Genomic DNA, 20,034 nt, shown 5'->3' with positions numbered 1-20,034 from the left:
CCCTACCGCCCAGTGCGCGTCGGCCCTTAAACCTGCAGCCAGACCCAGTGAACCGATCTGGCCTGAGCTCTGGGCAGTCACAGCATCCAAGGCGATGAAACCTTTAACCAGCATCAAGAGCTGCTTGGCGGCCGGCCTGCTGCAGGACAAAGTGGCCATCGTCACCGGCGGGGGCACGGGCATCGGCAAGGCCATCGCGACCGAGCTCCTGCACCTGGGTGCGTGCGCAAGCCTCCGGGGCAGAGTCCTCAGAGCCAGGGGTTGGTGGAGACACAGGCTGCCAGAACTCGGGGTCTGGGATGGGGGTCACCAGCAGGGCCTGGAAGAGCGTGGGAGTTGCAAAATCAAGGAGAGGTGGAGGAGGGCGGAATTAAAACCGCGAAGGGGAGAGAAGAGGTTTTTCCCAAAATAAGATAGAGAAGCCTTGATGGATGAGCCCCTAGTTGCAAACTAATGGGAAGACACTTCTGGCTGAACTGTGTCCCAGGAGTGGAGTAAAGATGCCCGTAGAAATATGCTATGGAGTTTATTGTGTATTTAGAAAGAATCCATTTTCCATTAGTCTATTTCCATATAGTCAATATATATAGTCTATATATTCCATATAGTCTAATCTGAGAATTGCAAATACGGGAAGACTGGAAAAGGTTGTCACGTATAAAGATTAATTCCATAAAATCTCCTCTCTTTATCTTGGATGAGGGGAGGAGCTTGTAAACACATTAAAGAGCAAAGAGACCACGAAAGGAGGAAACAGAAGTTCACCTATAGTTTGAAGGCCCAGTGGGGGTGGGGAGGGGCAATATATACAATAAGAAACAAATTTATTATGTTAGAAGCTCTCACAAATAAATAAAGAAAAGATGGACACTGTTAGAAAATGAGGCTAATGAGCTGAACAAGTGTTCCAAGTAGGCAATTGTATGTAAGAAAATAATAATTTTATTGGCACTAAATGCAAGGTGAAATAATACGATGCCATTGTTTTTCTAACAAAATTTCAAACACTGGGGAAAATGAAAATGTTGAGGAGATGAGAAGGCAGGCAAGAATGTAAATTATTTCAAGTTTTCTGGGGAGCAGTTTGGAATAAAAGATCCCATACTTTTAACCGTAATCATGATCTACGATCTCATAATTTATTTCTCAGGAATTTACTGCAAAAAAGACACAGAGACAAATACAGATTTGTATTTATGGATGTAATATTGAGTAGTGAAAAACTGGAAATTGCCTAAATATCCTTTATAACAGAAATAGTTAAATTAATAAACAATGAAATATTATGATCAATTTAAACACCTTGCTACTGAAGACTTGTTGCAAAAAAATGCATACTATATGATTGAAAAAGAAGGGTTCTAAACAAAATATAGCATTCCAATTAGATCATTAATTAAAATACATATGCAGAAAAAAGACTGGAAGGAAGTTTATAAAATTTTTAACAGCGTCTATTTTACTGAAAGTAATTTGAATGAGGGCTATTATTTAAGATAATAATAAATTAAGATAAAAATGAAAATTGTTTTCATTTTTCATGAACATGTAAATTGCCCTTACTTTGTGTTTCTAATGCCTGGAAGATAGTATAAGTAAAAAAACTGAAAAGTTTTGAAAGAGTGTTGAAAAATGAAAATATATCTCTTCAATAAGAAAACAGTGGGTAAATACCATTTCCCAATCCGATCCCAGCCTCATCACCATTACAGCCCTCTTCCACCACACTACTCTATCCTCTGCTAGAAAAATCCCCAAGAAAACCAGAGTTTTTATGTGTAGGGCATTATTATTTTAACAGCAGGTTTGGCTTTATGAATTTTTACATACTTGAACTTTCTTCCATTTTAATAATATGCACCAGCCAAATGCTTACTGCCAACCTTGGGCAGGTGGCCAAATTTATTTTCATCTGGGGAGACTGGAAATGTGAGGACAGTGATCTTGTAATCTTTGGGAAACCATGGATTATATCAGTAAAAACAATGAAACATGACCCTAGAAAAATACTCCATATATATTTTTAAAAAGTATGCAATATTGTTTTCATAATATTGTAATATAGTACATAACATTGTGTTTAAAATGCATTTCCTTTGGTGAGAGAATATACAACTAATTTCTACTAGGACTTTCTCAGCTTTCTTTTTTTTAATGCCAAAATTAATGCCAAATTTTCCTTAAGGTTGTTATAGAAATCCAAGTTGAGCAACTAAAATAAAATGTTGGCCAATTTTGTTTCTAGTGAGAAGGCTACTATTTTTTTGGTGTCAATTACAAGTTGAATTTTGAAGCATGCTTTTAAAAATGATAATTATTGTGTTGTCTTCACATCAAAATGATTTTTGACTGTTCCTTTTTCTGAGAGAACTCTGAAAATGGTAGTTCTCAAGAGCAGAATGCAATGAGCAGTACTGGAACCTTGTCCTTGTGTTTTGACAGAGTCTGTTAGACAGAGGAAGTCCTGATTCCATCAAAGAACACCCAAGACCATTCAAATTGAATTCATCTTACTCTCCTTTCTTTGTCTTCAAGTTAGTCATTCATTCTGTGACTATAGCAGAAGTTAGAAAAAGTGGATCAAATGAAAGTGGGAAAGGCAAGTGGAAATTGTGAGGCAAAACAGCATTTTTCTTGCCCTTGTCACTAGGCTCTTACCAGCACCAGGCCCTTTAAAGCACCCAGAAGGTTCTTTAAACATGGAGTGCTTAATAACATGCAGTTCTTAATAAATGAGTTGATTGTTTAAAGGAATCAGTGCCCATCCAAGCAGGAAAGCAACATACTTGGCTCTGTATACCTCTGATGCTGAAATAATTCTTTATCCACAAGTAACTTCTAGATCTTATACTCACCAATGTATCGAGCTTTCTGAATTTCTCTAGCAATTCATATAAATTACAACAAAAATTTGTCTATCCAAGTCATTTAGCATAAAGATTAGGAGAAAGGTAATAAAGATTATTATAAGGTAATAAAAGAGCATTGTGATATATTCATATAGTCTAGAAATATATAAAAGAAAGAAAATCTTTCCCATTCTGCCCTCTCCTAGATCCCCTCCCTGGAAATTTTCTATGAATCTACCAACATGCACACATATCCACACTTGTTTTATTTTCTTATTTACAAAACCGGACCAACTGTGTTCTTACTGCTCTACAACTACTCCACTTTAGATGTTTTTCAATGCTAGAACACATAGCAGTATCTTATTCTTTTCAGAGTTACATAATATTTCATTCTATGAATATGTATTGATTTATTTAACTATTCATCTATTGGAAATTTAGGCTTCTAGTGTTTCAGCAACTTTGCAACATCCTTTGATTTACCTTTGAAACCTAGTTTAAATTTGTATATATGTTCCAGCCTTAGCAGTTAAAGATAAATTAAATTAAAAGCAGTTAAAGAGTCTTTTCATGTTGTATTCCCATCAAACTCAACTTGTGTTAGATAATTCACTGTCCTGAAGCCTTCAGGGTTCAGATAGTAATCAGTGATAACTTAGTAGACTTCTAAATAGATAATTCATCCAGGTAATTCTGTTTTTGTCTTTTTACCTTATGTCATATTAGAGGCCTTAGACAAAGATATGTATTAATCACCTTAGTATTCCTGGGGATGGTTTAATTAATTAATTTATTTTTTATGAGACTTAATTTTTTCATATGGATTTAAGAAGAGTTATAGAGTCTCTGTCCTACTCATCTTTCTCTGGAAGGACAGAGAAAATTATGCCCAACGTGCAGGCAGAAAGATGTAAGAAATAAGGTGGGTCAGTCAGTGGTGGCAGCTTGCCCAAGGGTGCTTATTTCTTCTCACCTCACTGATCAAATTAGCTAGTCCTAACTCAGTGAAGCCCGACTAGGCTTGGATTTTGGCTGTATTTCAATTCTCTACTCTCCTGAATGTAGATGACCCTTCTGGAAACTAAAGAAAGGAATAAGGTACCTCCCAGCAGAATAATTTATGCTTTGTTGAAAATTATTCATCAATTTTGATAAATCGAATTCTATTCTCATTCTTATTCTATTCTTACTCTTTTAAGACAAGTTAGTCTTGTCTTATAAGGAACTCATGATGGATCTTTTCAATATTTACTTTGTAAAGCTCTCAGACTGCCCTTCAGAACTTCCAAACATTTCTAGTTGTAACTGACAGAATTATAACCTAACTTTGAAAAATTGGTTTTTAAAGTGCCTTATTTTAATAGGCAGAAGCTAACTCATCCTATGTAACTAAGGTAGTTCTGACCAAATGGAGAGTCATTTTAATCTTTGCCTTTGTAAACATTAATTCTACCTTGTGTGTATTAAATGTGGAATTTGTGATAGTGTGCCAGTTACAGCCATGACAGTTTTCCTATCTTCCAGCAGATGGCAGTGACCCAGGAAGACGGAAGTAAACCAGTAATACTGATACAATGCATGCTTAAGTATTGTGTATGTGAAGACAGGGACATTGGGACCATGTAGAAAGAGCTGCCAATCTTGGTTTGGTCAGAGAGATGGAGAAGTGTTATCAATACATTTATGATTATCAATAGTATTTAAATCTCCATGTACCTCTGGGAAGCCTGGTGAGGCTCTACCCTGTATCTGTTTTGAGTCACATGACCACACCCTGCAAGAATGTCTGTTTTCTATACTTGTACTTTAGAAAAAGGAAGCATTCTCTTTAGACTGGGCTACGAAGTAAGACAGCAATGAGTAACCAAGGTTAAGGATTACTCTCTTGTTGTATCATATTTTTGTTGAAGGTAAACAGAGGTGGCAATGTCAGCATTTCCTGGCCAAGCTGCTCCTCTTTTAAATCATTCACATTCAGGTCTCACTCATAGCAGGAATCTAGAAAACCTAAATAAGGGACCAGGAAAAAGAATAACTATAAGAAAGAAAAAATCAAAATCAACAAACAACTGTAAACCAGAGACACACTGTGGGGCAGGGCGGGGAAAGGAGAGATTGGGGTCGAAATAAGAGGAGTGCAATTGTATGGGGAATATAAAAAAAAAAGAAAAAAACACACAAAAATTTTAGATTTTCCCAAGGATAGTTAAAATAAAAATGTGAAAAAAAGTGATTCACATTCAATTCTGATTTTACTTTCAGAGTTGCCAATTTTCTCTCTTAGTTGGTCATTTTTGTTGATCAGTCAGTCCCTCTTTCACTCATACATTTTGTAAATTTTCATCGGGAGACAGGAGGCAACATAACTACATTCTTTGTTGTTTGTATGTGAACTGAAGGGCAGAGTTTAGTGCCCAATCTAACATCCATTGAAAGAAGTGACCTGATCTCTCACTAATCCTGATGTGCTTTATTATTCACATGATTTATAGACTGAAGAGCTAGCAGTGGAGTTTGTAATTTATGCGAGTACAGGTAATAGGCAATGATGCCTGGAATTTTAGCCATGCTATTGGGGATGAGTGTTATTTAATTAAATTAAGCTAATAGATATTAGTGTGTATTAAAACTGTGCAAAACCAGGACTGCCAGGACTTCTAATTTACCCTTATTGACCATCATGCTGTTGTTCTCATACATTTTATTCATTCATACATTTATACTCAGATACTACCGATCCCATAATACAGTGCTAATCATTTTTATTGTAAGCAATCACAACTTTTTAAAGTGATTTGACTAGAAAACAGAGAAGTGTTTGTAGTTGCTCACCTAATTACCATTTCTAGTTTTCTTTCTTCATTTTCTGTAGATTTAGATTTCCATCTGGTTGTTAATGAAGGACTTTCCTTAATCTAGTTTGTACTACAGGTCTGCTTTAGTGAAGTCTTCCAGCTATTGTGTGTGTGTGCGTGTGTGTGCATGTGTGTGCACAAACATGCATGTGTGCTTGTGTGTATAAACAAGTATTTATTTTGCTGTCACTTTGGAAAGCTGTTTTTACTGGGTCAAGATTTCTAGATTCATAAATCTCCCACACCAACTCCCCTCCCCAACTCTCAAGACTTTCAAGACAATCCACTGTTTTCTGGCTTACATTGTTTCTGAAAAGCAGTTTTCTGTCTTCTTTGCCTCTTTCCTCTTTTGTTTTATACTTTTTTTTAAATAAAGATTTATTTATTTATTTATACAAGCACTGGGTACAGTCAGAAGCGCAGGAGGGTGAGAAAATTCACCAGAGCCAGAGCGGGGAGCAGAGCAGGCAGAAGGACCGAAGTACACTGCTGAGGGGAGTAGCGGGTGGCAGGAGAGGTCTGCGCGCCATGTGGGACCCTCCTCCGGTGGCTGGGGAGCAGCTGGGGATCGAACCGGCACTGCAGAGGCTGCGGGCAGCTTCGCAACCCAGCACTCAACCGCTGCTCCACCGGGGAGGCCCTTTTGTTTTATACTTAATGTGTTCCTTTTCTCTAATGTTTAAGATTTTTCTCCTTAGAATATAGGGAAACCAAGCAAAGGATCAAAAAAAATCCCCCACAGAACTTGTAGGTAACTATAGATCTGAGGCTTACAACAGGGCAAGGGGAAGGAGAGAGATCAAAACAAGGGTAGGAAGAGCACACAGGACCAAGGTGATAGTTCCCAGGTGATGTGGTGGCAGGATTTTTACGGGGATTACACCTGAGGGGAGAACTCAAATATGTACAAAAATGAAGAACAATGTATGAAAATTAAAAAATAATAATTATAAAAAGATTTTTCTCTTATCACTGGTTTATTATATCACCAGTGTCATCTTTGGATCTGTTTTAATTCACTGAATTTTCTTCTCAATATGTGTTGTGTTTTTCTGCTTCTTTGCATGCTTGATAAGATGCCAGGCATTTGAATTCTACCTTATTGGGGTGCTCGTTGTTTATATGTTTTATATTCTTGTAAATATTTGGAATTTTGTTCTAGGATGCAGTTTAATACTTCAAAAAGGACTCTCTTTATGTTAACTATGTACCTGAACTGTGAACTAACAGAAAATTACTACAGAGATCATACTCTTCTGAGTACTTTATTCAGTGCCGCAGGAAAAATTTTCCTGGTGGGAACACAAACTATCCGCAGTGCTGTGGGAGTGCCAGGCTCTGTTCCCTCTGCTCATTCTGGGTGCTTTGTTCCCCAGTCAAAAATATTTCTTTATTCATAAGCGCTGATCAGTGATGAGCCTAAGACTGGATGGAACTCTCTGCAGATGTGTGGAGTTCTTGCTTTGCCTTCCTCTCTTCTCTCTGTACCCTGTGTAGTCTCACTGTCTTGCCTCCCCAGAGGCCCAGGTTAGCCTGTTCTGCCTACTTGCCTCTTGGGCTTGAATGGTTTCTCCTCCCTGTGCTGCAGGTGGGAAACTCACCATGCAGCAACCTGAACTTACATGGCGCTCGTGTTTTCTGTTTTACCTTCTGAGATCCCTATGCTGTGCTCCCTGGTGGCCCAATGCCTGGAAAACCATGGTTGCATTTATCTTGTCCAGTTTTTTTGTTGTTTGGGCTGGGCCTTGAGGGGCAGATTCAGTTCCTGTTACTCCATGTTGAAGCAGAAGTCTTCACTTATCTTATAGAAACACATGCAATATTTTATGCTATTTTTGGAATTTAGATAACCAATGCAAACATATTTATTTGTTGTCTTTGTTCTTTCCAGGATGTAATGTGGTCATTGCATCCCGTAAAATTGATAGATTAAAATCTACTGTAAATGAACTGAAAGCCAAGCTCTCTCCTAACAAGGCCCAAATCACTCCCATACAATGCAACATCCGTAAGGAAGAAGAGGTAAATATGCATGTAATTATATCACTTATTCATTTTAATTTACATTAGTGGCTCCTAAACATGACTATGCTTTGGTTTTCCTTTAGTAGCTCACTTAGATGAATCTCATTAAAAGTAGAGCCTATGGAGGAGATTCTTTTGCTAATGGTTTATTGAGTGAGTGCCCTCAGGAAAAGAGAGAGGGAAGCAGGATGGGGGAAATAAGCAAGTATATGGTCTTAGCTAGAGACTACCTTTTGTGCCTTTTGGCCCTTAAGTTATTTCTTAATGTTAATTTTGGTCTGATTTCATCTCTTTCCATTATTCTGAGTGGTAGCTTATAAATTAATGCAGTGGAGCTTTGTACTGCTTAGGGTGGTCCAGGCCCTTGGATAAACCTTGCCATCAAAATTAGAGATTTAGGGGCCTCTCTGGTGGCGCAAGGGGTTAAGCACCACACTATGAAGCTATCCATAGCCTCTGCAGCACAAGTTCCATCCCTGGCCAGCCAGGGAGCTACCCACATGGTGCAGCAGACCTCTCCTGTCTCTCCCGCTGCTCCCCTCAGCAGTGTATTTCAATCAATCTGCCTGTTCTGTTCCCCACTCTGTCTCTGGTGAATCCTTTCACCCCCGCATCTCTGGCCTATACCCCAGCTCTTGTATACATAAATAAATAAATCTTTAAAAAATTACAGATTTAGCTTTAAGATCTGTACATATTGTGGAACTTAGAGTTACCATTGACTGTGCAAGCTGTTATCTCTTAAAGCAAACAAACCATCATTCCAAAAGGCAAGGAAGGTTATTAACTAGTTTACTTTTAATGCTTTTCTTTAGGTGAATAGTTTGGTCAAATCCACTTTAGATATTTATGGTAAGATCAATTTCTTGGTAAACAATGGAGGAGGCCAGTTCATTAGTCCTGCAGAAGACATCACTGCAAAAGGGTGGCACGCTGTGATTGAAACCAACCTGACGGGCACCTTCTACATGTGCAAAGCAGGCAAGTGTGATTAATAACCAAAAACTCAAAGGGTCTTTATTTAAAGATCATACAGTATACTAAGAAATTGTTAGGGACTCAGACTTCCATGTCATCAACTTTTGCTGTCCAGATTTACTCATGTGCAACATAGGAATGTAAATGGCTACACTTCTGGGTAGTAATATCCAATCTAAAACATGGATATCATTTTATCTTATAACTTTTATTTCATGAGGAAATCATTAAGGAAGATTATTAAGGATCTGTGCAAATTTATAGCTACAAGGTAACTCATCAAATTAAAGAAAATACCCACACTTGCTTTGTTTTTCAGAAATGACTCTAAGGACCTGTTAATTCAATCAAAGTCTGAATTTTTTTCTGACTAAAAACTAGTTAGCACGCATAGTCTTTAGAGTAACAGTTATGTTTTATAAGTGGCAATATGAAACTCCTGAAGTCAGATTACTCATGGGTTTTCTTACAAAATATCCAAGACATTTTTATGATGGAAAACATAGAATTAGTATAATTCTGGCCCTAGGAATCTTCATTCCAACGTGGATTAGGTTTTCTATTCTTAGCACCTGTAAGTCAAGTTTATGTAGACATTCCCAGATTTCATCTTAACCTACCAGTATAGAGCTCTATGTCAGTTATGATGCAGGATTGGCTGCTCCAGGGTAGAGACCCAGAAAAACAGGTGCTTAAATGTGATAGTTTATTTCTCTTTCCATTATTCTGAGTGGTAACTTATAAATTAATACATTGGAACTTTGTACCACTTAGGGTGGTTCAGGTAAGAATTCCAGGTAGCTTAGTCTAGGAATAGTGTGGTAGTTCAGTCATTGGTAGGGATAGTTATATTATTACTTATATATGAGTGAGTTACTTATTATATGAGTTACTATTATATGAGTTACTATATTATATGAGTTACTTATTATATATGAGGGATAGTGACATTGTTACTTATATATGAGTGAGTTACTTATTATATGAGTTATTATAAGAGTTACTTATTGTATATAAGGGATAGTTATATTGTTACTTATTATATATGAGTGATATATATAGTAAGTATATATATATAATATGGAACACATTTGTTATTCCAAAACACACCACTAGGAACATGAAAAGAGAAGCTACAAGGTTTCTAAATCACAAATTTGATAAAAGGCTTCCATGCAGAGCATAGAGAAAGCTATTATAACTCAACAATGAGAAAAAAATTAAAAATGGATAAATTAAAATTTAAAAAATAAATTAAGCATGCTAGAACAGGGGACAAAGAAGGGCTAGGACACTAATAAGTTTTTCTTGTGTGTATCCTGCAGTTTATAGTTCCTGGATGAAAGAGCATGGAGGGGCTATTGTCAACATCATTGTTCTTACTAAATCTGGATTTCCAGGAGCTGCGTAAGCATTTTTGCATTTTTTTCTTCCCTTGCTTTATATTTTGCCCTCCAAATAGGGAACATTCCTTAAACAAGGATGCTAATTCCTCTAAAGAATTGTGGATCTCAATACTTAGCATTCTAAAACATTCCCATTCGTACTTGGGTTACCAGATTTTTACCAAGAAAATAAAACAAACAAGACATCCTGTTAAAATAATTTTCTTGTAAGTATGTTCAAACTATTTCACAGGTCATAATTATGTTAAATATTATTTGCTGTATATCTGAAATTCAAATTTAGCTGTTTTAATATTTCATTCTATCTTCCTAATCCAAATGTTGCTAAACTGGTCATGATTCTCTGGAGCATCTTTTTTGTTAAATGTGAAAAATAGACTAATCTATGTGAATTTAGATGAGAACACTATGGAAATATCTATTCAATATCAAAACCTTTAAATTGTTTCTCTATAATGATATTGGATGCCTTTGACTCTTATTCTAATTTGGGTAAGTTTTTACATTGGAAGTTGATTGTTTTTAAGAAAGGAAATCAATAAATGAATCTCATGCACAGACTGAGTAGACTCTTTCATAATAGTCTAAAAGGTCATCCAAATAGAACAGGGAGAAAAACTAATGTCAGAAAGCTATTTGAAAACAAGTTAAGGGCTTCCCCGGTGGCGCAGCAGTTGAGCGCTGGGTTGTGAAGCTGCCTGCAGCCTCTGCAGTGCTGGTTCGATCCCCGGCTGCTCCCTGGCCACCGGAGGAGGGTCCCACATGGCACACAGACCTCTCCTGCCGCCCGCTGCTCCCCTCAGCAGTGTACTTCGGTCCTTCTGCCTGCTCTGCTCCCCGCTCTGGCTCTGGTGAATTCTCTCACCCTCCTGCACTTCTGACTGTACCCAGTGCTTGTATAAATAAATAAAATAAATAAATAAAAATAAATCTTTAAAAAAAACAAGTAAAAAGTCTGGTTTAACAAGATTTTGCTGATTTCCTTAGCATCTTTTAAGTTCCACTTCCTTCCATTTTTTAAATTAAGTTGAAAAACACTTTCCAACATAGGATTTTATTTTTACATATGGGCCTATCTTAGTGTGATGTAAATAATATGTTAGTTCTTATCTCTCTATCAAACTCAAACTGTATAAGGTAGATTCACATCCTGAATGCACTCTCATACCAGAAATAACCTGTTAATTAATGAAGACAGTGATCTTAGTTCCAATTATTTTAATGTTTTAAATCTGACGCTACTTCCAGCTTGCTATATGAATTTCATATCCCTTGTTATCTAAAGTTGATTTAAGGGCCTCCCCAGTAGCACAGCGGATTGAGTGTAGTGCTGTGAAGCTGACCACAGCCTCTGCAGCACCAGTTCAATTCCCAGCCGGCCAGGGAGAATCCCACATGGCGAGACAGACCTCTCCTGTCTCGCCCACTTCTCCCCTTGGCAGTGCTTTCGTTTTGTCTGCCTGTTCTGCTCTCTGCTCTGTCTCTGGTGAATCCTTGCACCCTCCTGCGACTCTGGCCTATACCCCAGCTCTTGTATAAATAAAAAAAAATAAGTCTTTAAAAAAAAAGATTTAACCCTCAAAATTACCAATTTGTTTTCCTGCATAATAACAAATTCCTCAAAATAGTCCTCTGACGCTGATGGTGTGTGGGGGATCTGTATGTGGGTTGACACAATGTGAGGTTTGTTTGACAATAGATAGCTGTGGTTTGGCTCTAGTATCAAAAGACCCAGTTCTTTGCCCTTGTTCGGAGAGAGACTCAGAAAAGACTTACTCAGAACAAGAATGTTCCTGTGGGACAGACCAATGGCCTCCTTGTCAGCTTTGTTAATGAGAAAATTAGTCAACAGAAGCAGGTTGTAACATTTATATTTTGTCTTTGAAAGGCATAGCGGAGCTGCCAGAGAAGGTGTGTACAACCTCACCAAAACCTTAGCTTTGGAATGGGCCAGCAGCGGAGTGAGGATCAACTGTGTCGCCCCTGTAAGTGCTCACCTGTATGAAAGCTGTTACAAACTGCTCTTCTGATCCTGTCTGTGTGGTCAATGAGGTGCTTGTTCCTATGCCCTGCACTGGAGAAGATAACAGATAAAGCCAAAGAGTCTAATTTCCATTACAGAACTCATTGATTTACAACCAGATTGTTACATCAAGCCAATGATTCTCAGTCTTGGGTGTTTGTTAGAATTAAGGATGACCTTTCTCTAAACTATGGAATCTTGGCATCAGTAATTTTAAAAGCCACCAAGAAAATTCAAATGCATGATGAAGGTTGACAGCTGCTGCGGACCAGCCCAGCGGCGGCGGGAGATCGAGACAGTCTCAGGGATTGAGAACGAGCGAAAGGTGGTCGAAGGAATTAGGGCGAGGGACAAGAATGACACACAGACACACTCAAGGGAGAGTGAAAATCTGAGTGCCATTTATTAAAATCAACCTTCTCTTTTTATACATTTCTGTGACAATTACCTAAGATTATTTTTCACAGTTTGTGGTAAATCATACATCAGATATGCAGTGAAACATAGCAAGAATTATTACATATTGTTTTTCACCTAAATTCCATTTAAGTACAATTATCGATGAATCAAGCACTTACTGTAATTTACTCAGAGGAGGTCTTTGTTATCCTAACCTTAACTTAAATATTACCTACATGATTTTTATTATGATCATGTTTCATATATTTATCATAACATTAGTTTTTAATTACCACATATTGTTATTTGTTATTAGCATTTACTATAAAATCACAATGATTACTTTTTCTTAGTTATATATTTAAGCATGTTCTAAAAGCAGCTAAACCACTTTAAAGCATACAGCTGGGCAGTGCAGCACAGGGCTATTGAATTGTAAGTTAAAGATTAACGGTGTATGTCTCAGTGTTTTCAGGCAGTGTTTGTTGGTTACTTATGGCGCCGATGCACAGCAATCCTTTCCTGTAACATCAGAGGGGGTCTTTTCTGCTTAACATGAACACCAAAGTTTATTATGCTGAATCCCCTCGGGGACTGTGCCTGTCTTAGGTCGTCAGGAGTCGCAGACATGAGGCTGGCCAGTGCCTTCTTTAGTCTGCCCCCGATCTTACCCGTCATTGACTTTCCAGTCCAGCGCACAGGGGAAGGGGGTCTTACGTACTCTGTTTGTGAGCATCCACAGTACAGCCACTCTTTATTTCATCCAATTACTGGCGATCAATGGTGGCAACAGTGGTATTGCCAGCCATGGAGGCAGGAGCCGCCACAAGCTGCCACTTTAAAGAATGAATTTTTCCAGATTTTTTTGTCATTTCTTGTTCTATCTTGAATCCTTTATTAGGAGAGTGAGGAACCTAAAGTCAAACTTCTAGGGAGGAACTCCCAGTTACAGATCAACAAGAAGTCGAGAGAAAATTTCTCTGAGACATACGTAAATGATAGTGAAAAGAAAATCCCACCATGTTCAACATCACACACTGCTATTTCTGAGAACTGAAATGTGTACGCTTCCTGGCCATATACTCACAAGCGATTACGTGAAATATCTCATCCTGCAAAACCCAGCTCAAATCTGGTGTTTCTGTGGTGTTTCCTGGTCATTGCTAAGATAGTAATCATTATCTAAACTCTGTGTCAGTGGGTATTATCTGTAGCTCCATCTACATAATGTCCTTCGCTATTGTTATGCCTGCTATTCAGTGGGAGCTAAATCAACTAACTTGTTGAAATGAGTAGTGAGATCTCTTGTCCAACAAATTAGCAATTTTCTTGCCGGGAACTTCATATCCCTTCAGTCCTTTCCAGCTGACCTCAGCTAACCCGTGTTACATTCAGACATTTATAGAATACACTAAATATAGTTTCATTCTTAATTTGACACCATGGAATACTGATCTCCAAGTGCAGTCCTTGAAAACCTTTAATGACATGTTAATGTTATAAGCACAATGCTAAAGTTATGTTTGTTCTCCAAAAACCTTTCTGGTTCAGTGTCTAAACTTTAACACATCTTCTAATTAAAAGCTCACAAATCATTTTATTGGGAAACAGTGCATGCTTCCTGTAGAACATGGGGGAATTAGTGCTATTAAGTCTCCTCTTGTCTCTCTACTGTTCCCCATCAGCTCACTTGTAGTTAGGAGCCAATAGCAAATAGCTTTGTCCCATGTTCATGGTCTTCTGAGTCATTTTCCTGGCTAAAAGCTAAAGTGAGATAAATAAGTGAATTCTTAATTAATTTTTAAAAAGTTTCCATTGGATTCAACTGTTTTATTTATGTTTGTGCTTTAGTGAAAAGGCACAAAACCACTGCACTTTCTAAGTCTCACTTCATAATTTCTTGGTATTGGTTGATAGACTGCCTTGATGTCTTTACAATTAAAATTTAATTTCATACACTTAATTTTGTTCCTGTTTTGTCTTTAAACACAGGGAGTCATTTATTCCCACACTGCTTTTGACAACTATGGTCATTTGGCAAAGGATTTATTTGAAGCACATTTTCAGAGAATCCCAGCTAAACGGCTTGGCATTCCTGAGGAGGTAATGTATATTTCTAAGTGGGATTAGAATTCCTTTGTTTCATAATTTTTAAATTTGTAGCCCTAGGTGTCCATTTTAGGTAGGCTTGTTAACAGATGGAAGTGATTGCTCCTAAGCCTACTAACCCATTTCACCTTCTCTTTCTAGCTCTTGAGGATGTCCAGTTGTGCTTTTACTACCTGTAGTGGTATTTATTCAGGAGAGAATGTAATGTGAATTAAGAATGGCATGCTTTATTACTTCATTGTATTTTTCACCTATGTTATTTCGTCACATAGCAAATGTCAGTACATAGGACCCTAAGCAAGGCAAATAATCATAACTGTGTGAACTACCATATGAAGTCTCTATGCAGTGTCAGACTTAAGTATCAGTCACTTTCTTAAATACTAGCAATAGCATACTAGCCTATGTGGCTTAGCTCCCTGATGGGGATCGAACTCAGGTGGTAGCGGTCATAATGCTGATATTAACCCTAGGCCACCAGGTAGGCCCTTGAGACAGTCATTCTGCTTTGTGCTGCAGACATACAGATCATCAGTGTGATGCTATAATCATACATGATCTAAAAGACATGTGTTCAGTGGTTATGATTAATATGATTAATGATTTTCAGTACTTCACCATGGACATTCTAAAGTGAAACAGGTCCTTTCCCCCCACTCCCCAATGAGTACTTATAGGTGAAGAATACAAAGACCACTTGTATGATGGACCCCTAGTTCAGGTTGATGGTCTTCCTCGTGCTGAAGTTTCAGCAGTTTCCCCACCACTGCTTTGGTACCACTAGTGCAAATGTCAGCACAGTGAAAAAGATAACATGTACCTCATATAATTATGAAATAGTTTTGACCTTGACAATCCCCTGAATAGGTAGGATCAGGGGTATTACACTTTAACTAATAAAAGTGATGCCTTCAAAAAGTTTGATTGTGAAGGGAAAGAGAAATGATGGCAACTGTGGTGAGAAGCAGAAAAAGAACAGTTTTTGCCACTATCTGATAGAGTACCTAAGAGAAAAGAATATCAGATTTCCAGGATACTCCAGTTTCCCTGGGTAAATACACCAGTGTCCCTTTTGGGGCAGAACTTTTGCACCTGAACTGCTTCTCAGTGAGTTGCCATGATAGTCTCTGGGAAAATGACAAGGGCACCAGAACATAGTTGTATTAATAGTATTACAAGGACTGTTTCAAGCTCCCAGGGTGTTTCAATAGTCCTGTGACAAGGAAGCAGAACTTGGCAGAATCTCCAACTGGCTTGTGAGATAGTCTACCCTTGTTTCACAAATCAAGAAATTAGAGGTACTGGGATTTGAACCCAAGTCTACTTATTTAAGATCTCTCTGATCTTTAATAAACAGAACTCATAGTAGCAAATAATTGAACTAAAAGAGCTGTTACTAGAGAGATAAAGTGGATACAAGTTTCTAGTCTCTAGTAGTGTTTAATCATTGTTAAAAGTCATGACTTAGTACCTCGAGTCCATCTGACAAATGGAGTCCATTAAAATGAAAGTCAATGCTGAATCAGTACAGTGTTGTAAACCAATATTACCTGAATAAAATGCATCAATAAATCAAAATGAAAGTCAAGAAGGATCTATCTGAAGATGTTACAATAGTGCCTAGTTAGTTTGATAATTACACTTAAATTTTTAGTTCACTTTACCTCTATGTTGAACCCCAGAAGAAAACAAGACATCATGAATATTGTATGCTCAGCAGGTAGTTTCAGTGTAATTCAGTATTATTTACTGGTGCCTAGTCTATGGGCACAACACTGTCACAGGAGCTGCGTGATACAAAAATCCCCTCATTTTGGGGGAGGAGAGGCATAGAGTCCTTCTTTTCTGGAAACCTTTAAGTGCTTATTTTATATTAAAGACTGTCACAGTGACACTGGAATACTGACTGCTCCTGTGTCAAATCAATTGTCATTCTAGTTTCCAAATCAATTGTCATTCAGTCCATGGTCCTGTAGGCAGAAAGTCCAGAAAGTATGAAACAATTTTTTTCTATTTCTCTGCTTTCTTTCTTTTTTTATTTTATATATATATAATAGGACCATATATATACACACATATACATACATACATTCATTCATACATATATACATACATACATACATACACACACACACACACACACATATATATATATATAAAACATCATTCTTCCTTTTTGTGCAATGTATGCTTTCTCCTCTTAGGTGTAGTCCCCATAAAATTCCCACCACCAATTTACCATCACCAGCACCATCACCAGCACCATAGTTCCTTGTGCTCTTCCTTGCCCTGAATCTGAAACAAAATTTTCAAAGCCACATTTATTGCTGTTCAGGCAATAGTGTCTTTGAGCAAAGCAGACACCTGATCTTTTTCTGGGGGTGGGGTTGGAGGGTGGGTGGTTTAAGAATCTGCCTATTGTAAATGTCATGGTTACTTTGGTAAGAGGGTTGTTATTTGATTTGTACCCAGAAAGGGGCTTAGTGGAGTGAGTCTTTCTAGCTGGCTGGTTTTCAGGATCAAGGAGTGCTCCTTGATGGGTTTGCTAACAAAACATATTCAAAGGGCAAGTTGTCATTGATAAACAGAGTCAGTATCTTCTGTAGTAACAGGTGACTCAGTTCTTCCCCAGGGATATGAGAACTTATATTAATTCAATAGAAATAAATGTCATTTCACTTTCCCAGTAGTCACATTGAGAAAAGTAACAAGATATGAAATTAGTCTTAATAATGTATCTTATTGAAACCAACCTATCCAAAACATTATGATTTCAACATGTGATCAATGTATAAAAATGTTTAGTGAGACATTTTACATTCTTCTTCCTGAACCAAGTCTTCAGAACCTGGTGTGTGTCTTACACCTGCAGCACATCTCTGTTCGGACTAGCCATGTGGAAAATGTCTTAGTGGTGTCATGACTAGTGGCTTCTACTTAAGACAGAGCAAACCTACACCAGCTGCTGGGAGCACAGGATGGAGAGAAGGCTGTGCCTGCCTTCCTGGGTGCCGTGTCTCAAAGAGGCATAGTCATAACCACATAAGCAGGCCTGGCTGCAGTTCAGGACCAGGATGGGGTGGAAACACACCAGGCATGGACACAAAGTGTAAGGATCTGTCACTGTGAAAGTCGTGCAAGTGCAGGGTCTGCTCAGAGAGTCTCATTACCTCAGCACATCATTAATCTTGTTCTAGTCCCAGCTCTGCTTGGGAGCTTGATAAATGCAGAATCTGGCCATGTAACCCCAGAGCTTACAAATCAAAGGATCTCAAGTGAGCTCTAGGAATCCGGAGTTCAGGAGGCCTTTGTAGGGATTGTAATGCAGATGTTTACAGTCACCCTTTAAGAAGCCAACAGTTCCATCTGGGAGTCCCCTTATGTCCACTGAGGTCATTTCTCTCTCTGTGTGTCTTTCTGGTGCTGGGAATAGATGTTGGGAATTCATCAGTTACTTATCAGTGGGATTCTGAAGTCCCTCCTGTTGAAAGTGCTCTGAGTTGCTGACTTTCTGCCCACAGGACCATGCACTGAGCAAACTGGAACGCCAGTTCATGTTATACAAACATAATGACTATTGTAGGGGCAAGAACATCAAGGCAGGTGGTGGTGGTGGAAAATCCAGTTGTGGTAGGCAATGGGAGGCGTGTTTGAAATGGGAACAAGCAAAGCTTGAGCACTGTGTTCTCGTTGGCCGCCTCATGCATGTGCCTTACTTACCACTGTCTGGGGTGCCTCATCTCTTGCACTCTAGTCATTTACCTGATTTCGATGATGCTCCAATAGAAAAAGGCCATGGCCTAGGTCCCCTCAGGTCATGGTGACTCCCACTGGGGACTCCTGTTATGGTCCAGGCTGGGAAGCAGTCAGGTGGAGAGTGTCCTGCTTTCCTGAGACACGTGTGTGTTTCTGTTTCCAGATCTCCCCCTTGGTTTGCTTCCTGCTGTCTCCTGCAGCGTCCTTTATCACCGGGCAGCTGGTGGATGTGGATGGAGGCCAGTCTCTATATACTCATGCATGTAATATACCAGGTGAGCCATCAAGAGATGAGTAGTCACTCATTTTATGCCTTTTCCTGTTCAAGTGTTCAAAATTTCCTGAGTGATTGTTTAAGAGATAAGGGCTTTCTCTTAGAGAACATCAAAATGTGCAGGATGGTTATATTGGTGATACGGTTTTTAAAGGAAAACCTAGTCACAGAAAACATCTCTGTTATAGAGCTTAGCTTTATAAATTAAAAAAGTTTTTTGTGTGTGCATCAGTTTGTGAAATTTGAACCTTGAAAACTAGTTTACGTATATGTAAGGAGAAGGCTGAAAAGGGACAAGAAGTTGCCATATGTTTAATATTTAATTCTTCCTTGTTTCTCCAATAAGTGGCTTATATGTCTGAGCAGAAGAATCAGATCTATTAAGGTGGGGAAGGATGCTAAGGTGCTATTTTATTCTATATTGGAGATATATATTGAATGATATCATATGAAACTGCTGGATTCAATTATATTTGAGGTGCAAAACAGTAGTTTTATAAGTCTTAATCAGATATACTTATTAGACAGAAGTGTGTTTGTGAGTGTGTGTGTGCGTGCATGTGTGCGCACGTGTGTGTGTGTCTCATGGCTAGACCATGAAGCTTTAGAGTTGAAAAGGTCCTTAGAAATAACCAATATCCTATTTTTACAGTATCCTGTTTTTACACATGACAAAACAAACCACAGTTAAAAGACATGTCCACGCTGAAAATACCAAATCGCTCCCAAACTGTAGAAAAGGATATAATATTCAAATGCATTTGACCTGTTGCCAAATATAGTTGACTAAGTGGGTACTGGCAACTTAAAATGTGGTTGCTGCAATACATATGTATTTAAATTTCATATCAGGGACCCAGGTTTAACCAGCTTTTTCATGTGCTAGTAGTCTGATCAAGGCCAAAGACATTTGCATTCATCAGTAATTTGTATGGAACTTTCATATTATTTATTATTAACCCTGTTGAAAGTGCTCAGGGTTGCTGACTTTCTGCCCACAGGACCATGCACTGAGCTAACTGTGAGAGGATGTGTTTAAGATACTGTGGTTTTAAGTGTTTTGGTTGGGAACACAGAAATGCCTACATGGTCTTGCAATATTAATTTCTGATAGTATTGAAAGCAGTCTTTGGTTCCAAGCATTTCTCTTTTCTTGCTGAGAAAAGGAATGAACCAGGTAAAATAACAAGAAGTTTTTGTGGAAACTCAAAGGATAAACTACTGAGTTTAGTAATTTGCAAGTGATGTTTGGTTTTCTACTTTTTTAACAGATCATGACAACTGGCCTGATGCGATGGGGGACCTTTCTGTTGTCAAAAGAATGAAAGAGTCCTATAAGCAGAGATCCAAACTCTAA

The 20,034-nt window shown here is 38.2% G+C and overlaps 1 protein-coding gene across 1 annotated transcript; it reads left to right on the top strand.

The window, feature by feature from the left end:
- Window positions 1-94: 94 nt before the first annotated feature.
- On the top strand, window positions 95-20,034 carry PECR (peroxisomal trans-2-enoyl-CoA reductase; the record flags this gene model as incomplete). Its single annotated transcript, XM_084259680.1, has 8 exons — window positions 95-218; window positions 7,599-7,729; window positions 8,548-8,719; window positions 10,036-10,117; window positions 12,005-12,101; window positions 14,531-14,641; window positions 18,567-18,678; window positions 19,949-20,034. The coding sequence occupies 8 exons, from the start codon at window positions 95-97 to the stop codon at window positions 20,032-20,034; spliced, it is 915 nt and encodes a 304-aa protein (XP_084115806.1).

This window comes from Talpa europaea, assembly GCF_964194135.1.
Source record: "Talpa europaea genome assembly, chromosome: 1".
In the NCBI taxonomy this organism is placed as follows: Eukaryota; Metazoa; Chordata; class Mammalia; order Eulipotyphla; family Talpidae; genus Talpa; species Talpa europaea.
Note: the sequence above shows the minus strand (reverse complement) of the source record. Positions and strands in the feature narration are given on the sequence as shown.